The sequence below is a fragment of the Typha angustifolia genome, chromosome 14 (genome assembly GCF_048772165.1).
Source record: "Typha angustifolia cultivar Huaian chromosome 14, ASM4877216v1, whole genome shotgun sequence".
NCBI lineage: Eukaryota > Viridiplantae > Streptophyta > Magnoliopsida > Poales > Typhaceae > Typha > Typha angustifolia.
The window spans coordinates 1,806,941-1,819,959 of NC_133252.1; the positions used below are offsets into that span (position 1 = coordinate 1,806,941).

Below are 13,019 nucleotides of genomic sequence, written 5' to 3' on the forward strand. Positions count from 1 at the left end.
TTGCATGACGTATTAATAAGGCATGCTTCATGTAGCATGGGATAGTCTTGGGATTATATTTTATATATCAATAATGCAAGAAATTTATAAATAATTTGCTCCTTTTATTCGCTTAAAAAAGAAGAAAAAAAAGGTGATTGAGTTGGATCAGGTCTCTTTAACTGACTACGGGTTGAGAGGTAGATTATATTCTTTTGAATGACTCTCCCAGTGTCAGTGTGAGACTCGGATCGGTTTAAAAGTTTTGAGTTAATTTCTCAGCTTTTTAAAGAAAAAGGCAATATCCTTTTAGCTTTCTCTCACCACTTGATTTTAATTTTTATAACATATATATATATATATATATATATATATATATATATATATATATATATAATGTTGTTGTACGAGTCCTTTTTTTATATTTAACATAATTTAATATAAATTTTTTTTAAAAATAATAGTATTTAAAACTCTTTGTATCTCACCAGTTCTCCTAACCTCATCGAGTGGCTGTTATGTTATGATTTAGATCTTATCTGAAAGAGAAAATGACATAGATTTGGGTGTTACCATGTTGCCTTTTAAAGATATGGATATCAGATCTGACACTAGGATCAACAGCTAGATTAACCAACAACTTTTAGAATCTTACTCTATGAGGCAAAAGATTTATATGGTCTATTGCCGTAGTTAGTCTTCATATTAATATCGTATGTGCAGAATTAATTTCATATCTAGAATATTAGATGATGAGAAATTCCAGGCTTTTCTTGTTCTAAGTTTTCAGATTAAAAGAAGGTGGCAAAGAATAGAATGACTTCATGAAGATAATATAGTCTATGCCTAAATCTTCATTTTAATAATCAATATTATGCTAATATGATCCACTTTATGCCCCTATTACTTCAACTATAGAACTGAGGGAGTGCAGTGATGACTAGTGATTCAAACTGCTTTTTAAAGTAGATGGTGCTGATTTGTTGGGGGATTAATTAATTTACAGCAAACAAATCCATGCATAGATGATGAATAATGTATCAAATTATAGAGAAGAAAAGGTTCAACTCATGAAAGCAAAAGAGATTAAGTATGAGAAGAGAATATAAGTTAAAAAAGTGAACAATTGGAGACTTGGTGGATTTGGAGCTCAAGAAGCCTGCAATGGAGACTAACTCTAGTCTTCTTTTGTGAAGTGGAGTGGGATCTCTCTTAGGGAGATGGAATCCGTGATTGCATGGCCATGAAATGGGTATCAAACCAAAAGTAAATAGGAGGATAAGGTTGACGGCCATTATATACTATCACTATCATTGCCTCTGTCCATTTTATGGGCCCATATATAGGATGATGCACTACTTGATGTGAGATTGTTGATAGTCTCTTTCACAATAGAGTTCCAATCGAATCTTTTGTGAGATATTTGATGAGGGTAGTAATCTCATGAGGAGTTGAGATCTTCTGGGCTCTTGCAATCTTCCAGGAAAAACATTAAAGAAAGAAAGAGAAGAAATAGAACTTTTCACATAGCATAGCTAAGGCTTCTCTAGGAAACAAAGTGGCCTCCAAATTCAAGTATAAACTAAGACCACAAAGCTACAGGCTTACAACCATTTAGGTGTTATTATTATTATTATTATTATTATTATTATTATTATTCAACTGGTTTTGGAGCTAAAGTTAGCCAATGGGGATTTTGGTAATAATTATTTATAAATTAATATTTTTTTAATATATTTTACAATTAAATATTTACTTGTGTATATTTTGATCAAATTTTGTATAAGTTAAATCAAAATTTCTGTTATAATTAATATACTTATTTATAGTTAGTAGCAAAATATAAAATTTTGTATAAATTTATTCACAATAAAATATAAGTTAATTATACACGTACTTAATTTATATTTAAGAAATATATATAAAATTATGCTTAACAAATTTTACGCACTAATCATCTCAAAGCATCTCCAACGCTTGCTCCATATTTGGAGCCTAAATTGGAGCAAGAGCCCGGTGCACTCCAACGCACTGGGCTCCATATATATTAAAATAATAATATAATATATATTATTATATTAGTTATTTTAAATTACTTAATAGATCATCTTATCGTTATTAATTTTTAATAAAAAATATATTGTTAGAAAATTCTCATCGAGATCTTTAAAATAAGACTAATATTTAATAGTTTCAGAAGTAATTCTAAATTACTAATTTTTTAATTAAACGCCTTCATGTTTGATGTATTTTATATCTAATGTATTTTAATATTTAATATTTACATTAGGGATAATTTTGAGTAATTATATTTTAGGATACATAATTTATTAGACTCATTTTTATAATTGAAACTAAGCCAAGCTATAAGCCATAGCAGCAATGCAGATAGAAAGAAACTATTTTGTGACCTTACAATTATTCGAAAAATATTTATAATTCCAATTGAAGTATTAAATTATATTAAAAAAAAGTCAATTCTTTTTCAGAAAGAAATAATCATTTGAGATCAACAATGTCACAAGAAAGATTGAATATAAATTTAATTAGAATTTGTAATTTTATCTAAGAAAGAAAGAGGAAAAATGTTTGGATAAATTACTTATTCATAAATAGTATTTAATATTATTTAACTTTCGTCATTAATTTAAAAGATCTTATTCAATATATTCGCCAAAAGCCTCGGCTCAAACAAGGCATGCATGGTTAATTTATACAACTTGATTCATCTTCTTTGCATTGTTAATTGTCACGCCTTCAATGACTAATAGGCACCAAAATCCCTTCCATCCCCTCTTCCATTGTTGGAGTACTTGATATGAAACGTAGCCAAGCAAAAGTCTCCGTCTCTCTCCTATATTGAAGGCGAGAGCGGTGACCTTATCGCTCTGGAATGAGCTTCTAGAACATCAACTCCTACCTAGAAGATACCATGCTTGGTACTCAAGAAGTGGAGCCCGGAGTGGGAATGAAGATGATGATGGCATGTCACTTCCATTGTGCTACCTCAAATTGGTCGAGAGGTATAATCTATCATACCAGTTTGCAACTTAAAGTGTACTTGCATCATTTTGTTGGCTAATCAATTGAGATTCTATTATCTTCTTACTGGTGAGTTCACGTGATTTGTTCTTTTCGCTATTGAAAGTGTCATCAGAACTGGATCTGTAATTTTTTACAGTAGACTCCATTTGGAAGGTGGTCATTTTTTTTTGGTCTTGTGGAGCTCCTGCTCCCATTTGAATAGCGACTGACAATTTTTACTATCTCGGATCTATGTAGTTTGCCACAATATTTTGGAGTGGGTTTTATCAAGCAACAAGGCAATTTATAGCCTAATGTTCGCTTACACAATAAAACTATGGTTTAACTTCTGGTGGAGAAATGTTTTGGGGGTTTATTTCTTTGAATCCTTGGGGCCACAATATTTTGTGTCATCTATATGATCCGAGATGCTGATGATAGCTCTACGCCATCATGTCAATAAGACTCGATTTAATTGCAAGTGTAGATCATCTAAGATTTGATTTGAGCTTGATTCAAGCTTAATTTAAACTTAGTTCGATTTGATTCAGACTTAAATTAAATCTAATTTAGAAATAACTAACAGCTCAACATAGGTTTCGAATTACATCTAATCAATTTAATCTTAAAAATACTAATAGATTATTGTTGAAACTAAATTCAAGGCAGGCTTAAGCAGACCGTTAAATACGAGACAACGCATGAATTAAAAATGAATAAATTTGACTGTCCAGTCAAAGGCCAACATCGTCTTCATTAGACGATGACTTATGAAATTAATTTTAAGGATTGTATCAATCTAGGAGCTAAAACAGCTTTTGGAGATGGCACAACTTTCTGAGTCGCCAAAATCATGGTTCATTATGTGTTTCTAAGGACATGTTGCTGTTTCATGTATGGTGCAGGTATTGTGATAAAAGAATCCAACCTTCCGGACAGGAACTGGTATCTCCATCTTCATGTATCAGAAGAAAAGAATCGGTTGACAAGGAGAGGAACACTTCCCTCCAACCTAAAGATATATTGTGCACCCATCAATGGAATGCTGGTGAAGCTTCAATTTATGAGCATGTTAGCATTTCATGTTCTGCTCGAGTACCAGAGGATGCTTCTGCTAGCCATTCTTCCAACCGGAAGGATATTTATTTCCATCATCCTCAATTTGGATTAATATCAGTCCCGGTTCCTGTTGGAGCTGTACCTCATCAAAGTTTGGGTGCTGGATATGGTTCTATCCTGCAGCCGATGCTCTACTCGAAAACCTCTTTCCCATCACATAATTTACCTGCAGTTGAGAAGACAGTTCAGATTCCTGATCAATCCAATTCTGATGACCATAATGTTATTAACCAATCCCAATGCAATGAGTTTCACCACCATGAGGAAAATCATCAAAACCCGCATTCAAAACAAAAGGTTGATAGAGAACCAGGAGTCTCGACAGATATATCATGCGCTCCAATGGAACAACTCACTCGAAGTGCTAGTTGCAGTGAGAATGTTAATAAGGATAGCAGAAGCAATGGAAGTGGTGAAACAGTAGGTGCAACTAGAGTTACAGGAGCTGCCCTAGAAAATGGGAATGAAAGTGGTGTCCAGGAAGGTAATATAAATAGGTCCAACTGTGGTCGTTCTCGTCGTGAAGCTGCCTTGATAAAGTTCTGCTTGAAAAGGAAAGATAGATGCTTTGAGAAAAAGGTAACATGCTTATGCTGGTTCGAAGTCTTCTAGTTATGTTATTAAATTGTGTAAACAACATATCTAGGTTTTGCTTTCTATAGTCAAAAGGTTATCAGTTTGAGATATGAAAGTGATATTTTGTTTTGCAGGTTAGGTATCACAGTAGGAAGATGCTTGCAGAGCAGCGACCAAGGGTTAAAGGGCAATTTGTGCGGCAAAAAGTATCCGAGTCTACGGCCCCAAAAGATGTGGAAGACTAACAACGATTGGTTTGAGAATATTTTTATTAATGCTCACTTTCCTTGCTAGACTTGCTTTTGTTGCTGCTCAAGCTAGTAGATGTTTCCTGATCTTGTAATGTATGTCAAACTTACATATATTCAGATAAAAATCCATTTAGTGAGTTCCAGAATCCTTGTACCAGCACTGTATTTTACAACTTCAATGCTACTGTACCTTCTTTCGTGGTCCTTCTGCAGGGAAGATACGACTCACCCTGGATTCAAAATGCTTGTGCTCAGATCTCTTAGTCCAACATTCCTTAGATTCTTTTGGTACAATCAAGCAACAGAGAGGGTAAGGAGTCCTTCACATCTATATATCTAGAGATGTCCTGAAAGCTCGGCTCGGCGTGCTTTTACTGACCAAACTAAGAATTATTCTTCTCAGAACCATTGGTCAATCATCTGATCCATCAGCACAAGAATTGTGTTTCAACTGTGTTTCTATTGTAAAGTGTGAAGAGCATTTCATTTTGTAAATTGGTATTAAATGCTTATCTTTGTATTGCAATATACTTTTTATGGTTGTGTATACAGATGTCTCAGATGTACTCCGGATCCCTGATTCCATTTTAATGACACCTTTCTTTTGAATCCCACATGCTCAAGTGAATCATGTAGTGATGTGTTTCTTTATCGTGGTTCATATTGTAAAGGATCTTGACATTGCTGGTCAGCTTGTTGAGTAGATGATTAACACTATAAATTGTCTTTGAACTGGGTCAAGCTATTACCTTCCAAGCTTCTAATTCGATTTAGTCATCTATAAAATCCAGCAATTTTTTCCTATTTGTACCCAATTTGGAATCAGAAATACTGATCAGTTCATCAGTTTTAAAAAACCCGTGCTTCTTTCTAGTAAATTTAAACAAAAATAAAGAATTCTGACCAATATCCACAAAATGAGCTTAGACACAGATCTTACTTTTTATTGCTTTCTCCACTTGAAAGACCAGATTGATGAACATGAAAAATATCTAATAAGCCCTCAAGAGGCCAAAAGTAATTCAGGAACTTACAGCAGCCTCTATGAGAGACAAGTACTGAATATTATATGCTGCCTCCAAGTTGTAATCCACATTTTGTGCGTCAACATGAATGAAAACTCTATACTCCCATTCATACAAGGGATAATAGAATCCATGTCCATGTCTGATATATCTAGAGATCTTCTTCCTTGTAAACCATGAATGAACTGGTCTTGCTATAACGGCATGCCAATGCCTTTCCAGCAGAAGTCGGCGATGAAAATGCACATTCAGATACTTCTAACATTTTAGCTGTGCAAAAGCTCTTCCTGTACAAAAAGAAAATAGCAGTATCAAGAATAGTGCCAAGCATATCAATCTGTCTTAAGCTAATGAAATAATAAAAATATACTACTACTGCATGGAGAAAATTATGTCAATAAATGCAACATGGAGAAAATAATGTCAATAAATGCAACGTTCACTTAAGAGTTATCAGCAAAGCACAAGGACATTATGTTATAAGAAAGTTGTTGAAGAATAGGATAGACGACGAATTTTCCAAATCAATGAACTACTGAAAAAGTAAATTCTAGCTTCATATTCTTATGTCTCATAGAAAAAGAATCAGCAGAACATCATAGGGCAGTGATCGAGACAAAAACCTCGCAGAACAAACATTTTATTCTTGCAAGTTAAGTATAAAATACAGTCTAGATAAGATGCTTCTAATCTCCAAAGAAACTTTTACCTTGCAGCATCTATTAGTTTTGAGGCAATTCCCTTCCTTCTGTTAGATGGCACTACCCATATGGCTCTGAAACCACACAGAGCTGGCATAGCTTCCTCTTCGCAAAGAATAGCTCCAGTCTCCCATTGCTCTACCTTGGCCTTATCTGAAAGATTACCTCTTCTAATAATTTCCCTCTTAAAATTAAATTGTCCAAACTGTAAGGTTGCATTTGCCTTCCTCAACTCCATGCCATTTGCTGGTAAATCAGTCGTAAGTAATTTGGTAGAGGTGCCATCATTAGAATCTCTGCTCGAGGAACTTGAGATAACTTTATGCGCCGTTCTTATTGGTTCTGCAACAAGGCAGCCGACAATCCTATGGTTTGAAATGAACAAGTAAACCTACACAAGAGAGAGAACCTTTATGAAGTAAAGAGGTGCATGAGTTAATCCATTGGAAAAGTCTGTAACGAAGCATAGACTAATTATCTTACCTTGCAAAGCTTATGGAGAAGCTGGCCTTCATTGAATCCAAGCTCTTTCTCCATCATTTCAATAACTTGCTTGACCTGCAAATTTTAAGAACTATCAATCAATCCTCACATGTTCTGTATGTTCTAATCTATCTAAATTCTAGTAAAGATGGAATTTTTAATAGCAAACATGGATCCTGTGTAGTATAATAGGACATATATTGTAGATCTATTCCTCAATCAAATGATACCTTGTTCTTCTGAGTGGAGGAGTTGCTATCTACCACCAACACTACACGATCTCCATTGTCGCTAAATGTTGCTACAACCCTCTCATTGCCCCAACCCTGCATCTCACGTTACATCATTATAACACAATAAAGAATTCCATCTATAACTAATTTATTAGACTGGCAAAAGAACAAACACCTTGAATTGGATTCCCTCATAGTAGTTCTTATGAAATGTCCTGTGAACCTTCCCATCTCCCTCATCTCCCTGCGCGTACATTAATCCGCAAACAGAGCAACTGTGGAGGAGGAAATCGGATTGTCCCAATTCCAGATGATACTGTGCATAACTCTTATTCTTATTAAGAGTCTTGCCAGCATTTGCCAATTTCTTATTTTTTTTCAATCCTTCATCATCACTGCCCAAACGGAATCGAAAAGTTTAAGTACCTAGACATGAGAATGGTAAACTAAGACATGGATCTTGATCAGAATTGCGAGTAGATCCAGGAATAAGAACTATTAGATCTTTCTTTTTAACCTCTTAGGATCGGATTCTGGATTCCGGCGCTTGTAGGTGACCGAGATCTCTGACGGTGGAATCGGGGAGGTAGATCGAGATGTGTCACGGGTTTTGGGATGCGAGGGCTTGAAGAAGGCGCTGATCTTGGATTGCGGCATCTCGTTTGAGCTCCTAATGATGCAGGAGAGGTTCTCTTCTCGTAGGATTTGGGCTTCTTCGCATCTTTCGCTTCCCGCCTCACTTTTCCCTCCTATTTTTTCTAACTGGGTGGTGGACTTCCCAGCCCATACCCGACCCGATACCTTATTGGAAATTTAATCTAATCAAATTAATCATGCTTTATAGATAGAATCATCAATGAATACAATGGCGATTAATAAATTAACTGCTAGCAAAAAGTAAATGTGAAAAACTAACAAAATAATTATATATATATATAAACATGAGTTAATTGATATCTTCAACACATTAAATAAATGAGTCATATTCATATTCATACTCATATTCGACGTGAACTTAATTTGACATGGATGACATTCCTATAATAACATCTTTAAAAATCTAATACCATATTTACTACAATTTTGCAACTTAACTTCTTGTGACTTGGACCGAATACTTACCCTTCTAGTCTAGAAAAAAGTTATAATTATTAATCAACTCTTAACCGGAAAGTGTAAAGAATTAGTTACACATACAAAAATATAGTTTGATTTTAATATGGTAGGCATAATTTATTTATTTTGTAATTTGTTTAGTAAAAATTATTGGCACTAATGAAACACCATTATTTTAATTAAAAAGAAAGATAACAACTGTAATTTGGCCAAAAACATAGGAGGGTTTAAGTTCTTATCTACTTTCGTATTCATATCCGAACAAATAGACTATAACGTGTATTCAAACCCGATTTTCTTTTTTAACTATTCGTATATATATCCAATTCAAATAATTTCTTTTACTCGCATCCAATCTGATTCAATTTGAATGAGATAACGGATCGGATCGGATTAAACCTGATTTGTTTCCGCCCCCTATTTCGGAGCTCATTTTCACGGAATATCCATGATCCGATATATATATATATATATATATATATATAACGTTTTTCTGTACACATACATGATACATGAACACAGCTAGGTCATGATCAAAAGCAAGAAGCAGATGCAATTTGGGAAGTCCGGTTGAGGAAGCGAATTAATCAATCATGCAGTTCTTCGTCTGGGTCAGCCTTTTTCCCATTGTTTTTGGCATGTTAATTTTCAGCAGCAATGCCAATGTTTGATCATGAGATCAAACTTGACCACAAGGTCTTCTGGCCAATCTGGGTGTTTATCCACTCCGTGATAGCCATTTCTATCCGGATTTATCCTCGTAGCTTTGGTCACCATGAAGGATTGTTTGCGTTATGCTGGTGGTTTACATCAATATTAAGCGAAACTAGAGTCTAATACATGTATATATTATTTAGTAGCTTCATTCACTTTCTCCCATTTCCTCTGTCATTGACCAAGAAATATATCATTTTAGGGGAATTATAATTTACCTCCTTATGATTTGGGCCAATTTTTAACTTACATCCTTATACTCCAAACTTTAGTATTTAACTTTCTTCTAGTCTAGAAAACTTTTATATTTATTAGTTTATTATTAACTAGAGAGTATAACACCTCTTACTCATATAAAAATATAGCTTGATTTGAATATTGTAGGCCTAGTTTATTTATTTTGTAATTTATTCATGGCAATAAAAATTGAAGCAGTAATGATAAATTATTACTTTTGAATAGAAAATCTAACAATTATAGTTTAACCTAAATCATTGTTTTGAAAGGCAGCCGTTACCTAGCAATAAAGTGGACGATCTAACATTTTTTTATATAAAACACATTAATATATATAATAAAATCTTAATACTAATATAATATATATAATTTATAATAATACACTACACTAGAACATCAAATAACATAATCATGATTCATCCTTTACAACCATAATAACAAGTTTACAAGAATCATAACTAAATATTAAAAATAAATAGCATAAAATAACTAGCATATCATATTAAAAGTAATTACTAATTAGCTAATTTCTTATCACAGTGAAAGATATTTACATTTCAAAGTTCAAAAATCAAGATTCAAGCTAGTGAAAGAATTACAAATAACATCAGTTATTTAATTCCTCTAGCACTAATTAGCAATTAATTCTATTAGCATAACAGATTAACAATAATTACAAATTAGCGAACTAATTAAAACCGCCTCAACTTTACATACACCAACCAAATATAATGAGTTTGGCCAGATGTGTATGTATTCAAGAAAAGAAAATTACATCAGGAGATTTCATGCACTTGCTCTGCATGGCATCGACCAACAAGGGTGATGCTATGTTAAATCTCAGTACCAAGTTAATGAGAATGCCCCTTGTAAACTTAAATTTCTTGAATTTACATCGTAAATATAACTAAAAACCAGATAAATACCAAGTTTATATACATTTCTCTTGCACAATATGAAATTAGAGAGGCAAACATTAGATACGGAACAAAACTCTCTAGAGAATCTAAAAAAATCCCAAAGTTAATCCAAACCCTAATTGCAAATACAATAAAACCCCGCCCAACTATTATTAGTAACTTGCAAGAACTCCAAAAAGAAAAGGATAGCAATATTATAAACGAAAAAAGAAGAACAGGATTAAAAGCTTACATAAAAAAATACGACTGCTTCCCAGAAAGCTCACCCAGGCGAGCAATTGCTTGAAATAGCGACCACCCTTCTGCCCTTCCAAAACCTAACAACACTTCTCTCCATGCCGCATTTCTTTCGAGATTAAAATCAGTAGGAACACCAATATCCCACCCTCCCAATCCGCGAAACCCTTTAAATTAAACAAAATCCAAACCCCAGAGAAACCCAGGCAAGATCTAATCCCTAAATATCAATAACCTCCTCGAATTGGCGGAAGAGGCTTCCTCTCCACAAGCCCTATCGAGACGGATCTCCCCACTGGATGGGCAAAGCAAAAAGGGGTGAGTTCCTACGAGGGTTCCGATAGCCGCCGCCGATCTTGGGGCGAATCCAAGGGCTGGAACGGCCAGGACGGGAGGAAGTCGGCGATTCGAAGCGCGAGGGAGGCGATGATTCAAGGATATCGTCGAATTATCTCTCCCTCTCTCGTCTCGGGTTCGGCCTTGGGGGAGTTTTTATTTTCTTCTGTTCTTTTTTCTACCTGGGGGCTGGGAGGGCGAAAAGCGGAATTACGGTAAAAATAAAAAATAAAAAATAAAGAGCGATAAGGTCACCGCTCTCGCCTTTAATATAGGAGAGAGACCGAGACGGAGACGTATGTAAACAAACATAGGAAAATCGCATTTTGTGATCTACACCCTTAAGTTTAATATTTTCAAATTAAACCCTATATTTTATCAAATATTTATAGAAAATATTCTGTTATCATTTTTATAACTTAACTAAACTCTAAGATTAAACTAACTGCACTTAAAAGAAAACCCAGTATTTATCAAATATTCCTAGAAAATATTCAGCTTTCATATTTGTTAACTTAACTAACCTCTAAAATTAAGTTAACTACATTTTGAAAACTACTAAATTATCCTTATCCAATATAAACTATCTCACAATCTCTTTCTCAAGAGATATATATATAAACAAAAAAGATAGGGAAGGTTAAGAAAACTCATTTTTATTTTTTCTGAGGTTCAAATTGTTTTTTATTTTAAACATTTAACTAAGAAAGAAGATAAAAATCTCCTCAAACTTTACAAAAAAAAGAAGAAAGATAGGAGCATTTTTATTATTAAAAAAATAGTTTCTAGTGAAGAATATATTTTATTTCTATATCATCTATTAAAAGTAGAATTAATTTTAATCTAACTCAATATATTGTCTGTCCATATTAAGTAAAACATAAGTCTGGATTTGTAAATATTAAATATACAGGGCGAAAACCACAAATAGGTGAAAAGAGAAGGCGTTAAATGCAAGTTTCCCATAAATATATATATATAGTCTCCATGGCGGTGAGAGTTAATCCAAGGATCCGGTCACTTCCATGTGTTATATTCACCCCTGATTTTTCTGTCATCTAATTATGATTTATGACCATTAACTGTGGAACTTCTAATTAAACAAAACAAAAAACCCCTATGAGAGTGGAAAATTGTGATGATATTTCAAAAGGGTCATCAGGTTTTGCATATTATCTACTTCAAAATAGGGACATAGATTTTATGGACATTTATACAAAATTAATTTGAAACTTTTTTAGCATACGAGTATACTGTAGACAGTATTTGTACAAAAGGAACGTACTGTTTAGATATTTAGATGTGGATAGAGAGGTGTACACTTGGAAGTTTGTTTTGTTAGAGGAGGAGTGAGTTTATCATTTGAGAGCATACTAAAGGGGAGATGGGCGAGCTTCTCGTCTTTTATTTTTCTTATTTAGCCCAAGGGAATTTAGCTATAGTATGGTCAGCACATTCAATATTTGAATTTATAACGGCTATAAAACCTCTCCCACCATTTAACTTCCCTCCTTTTTAGGTGCGAGCCAAGGAGTCACTCCCTTTTAGTGGCTGGTAAATTAGAGGGGAAAACACCTAAAAAGGTTATGATTATTAAGTTAATGTCAAAATGTAATACCAATTATGTGCAAATTATTAGAGATCTTGTGGTGAATAGTAGGGTAATTATGCACCAATTGATTGATATGTTCCAATCTAAACTGGTCTTATAATTGTTATGTGTGATTTAATGGGCCAAGAAGGCAGGCTTGGGTCGTAATGAGTTTGATTCTGGTCCGAGACCCGAATATGGGCCCTCAATTTTTATTTAATTTTTCTCCAAATTTACAATTCGATAATCCTATTCGGAGCTAACACGAATTTGTTCAGTATTAGGCTAAGTTCAACCTTAAGTCTATTTGATAACCCTATATTCCTGTTAGCAATTTGACTTCTTGATAGACTGCAAGCTTTATCCATTAAGCACCCCACAGATCTTTGATGCTTAATAGTGCAGTGAATTTTAACTAAATTCAGGATAAGAGCTAGTTAATTATTCCATGGCTTTTGGCTGTACTTCTAAATTCTA

General features: G+C 33.8%; 2 protein-coding genes across 4 annotated transcripts; one reads left to right on the forward strand and one right to left on the reverse strand.

Annotated features, from left to right (window-relative positions):
* Positions 1 to 2,871: 2,871 nt before the first annotated feature.
* Positions 2,872 to 5,558, forward strand: LOC140776323 (uncharacterized). Its single transcript, XM_073119987.1, has 3 exons — positions 2,872 to 3,002; positions 3,909 to 4,701; positions 4,833 to 5,558. The coding sequence occupies exons 1-3, from the start codon at positions 2,965 to 2,967 to the stop codon at positions 4,941 to 4,943; spliced, it is 942 nt and encodes a 313-aa protein (XP_072976088.1). The 5' UTR covers positions 2,872 to 2,964; the 3' UTR covers positions 4,944 to 5,558.
* Positions 5,559 to 5,851: 293 nt separating this feature from the next.
* Positions 5,852 to 11,168, reverse strand: LOC140776630 (protein CHROMOSOME TRANSMISSION FIDELITY 7-like). 3 transcript variants are annotated; one of them, XM_073120395.1, is made up of 7 exons: positions 10,611 to 11,168; positions 7,909 to 8,192; positions 7,567 to 7,786; positions 7,389 to 7,484; positions 7,159 to 7,233; positions 6,684 to 7,066; positions 5,852 to 6,257 (listed from the first exon to the last, which is right to left on the reverse strand). In XM_073120395.1, the coding sequence occupies exons 2-7, from the start codon at positions 8,046 to 8,048 to the stop codon at positions 6,233 to 6,235; spliced, it is 939 nt and encodes a 312-aa protein (XP_072976496.1). In that variant the 5' UTR covers positions 8,049 to 8,192; positions 10,611 to 11,168; the 3' UTR covers positions 5,852 to 6,232. The 3 variants fall into 3 exon arrangements, with proteins under 3 accessions (XP_072976496.1, XP_072976497.1, XP_072976494.1); XM_073120393.1 differs by having other exon boundaries at positions 5,854 to 6,261; positions 10,611 to 11,164; XM_073120396.1 differs by lacking the exon at positions 10,611 to 11,168 and having other exon boundaries at positions 5,853 to 6,261; positions 7,567 to 7,817; positions 7,909 to 8,048.
* Between the last annotated feature and the right edge of the window lie 1,851 nt (positions 11,169 to 13,019).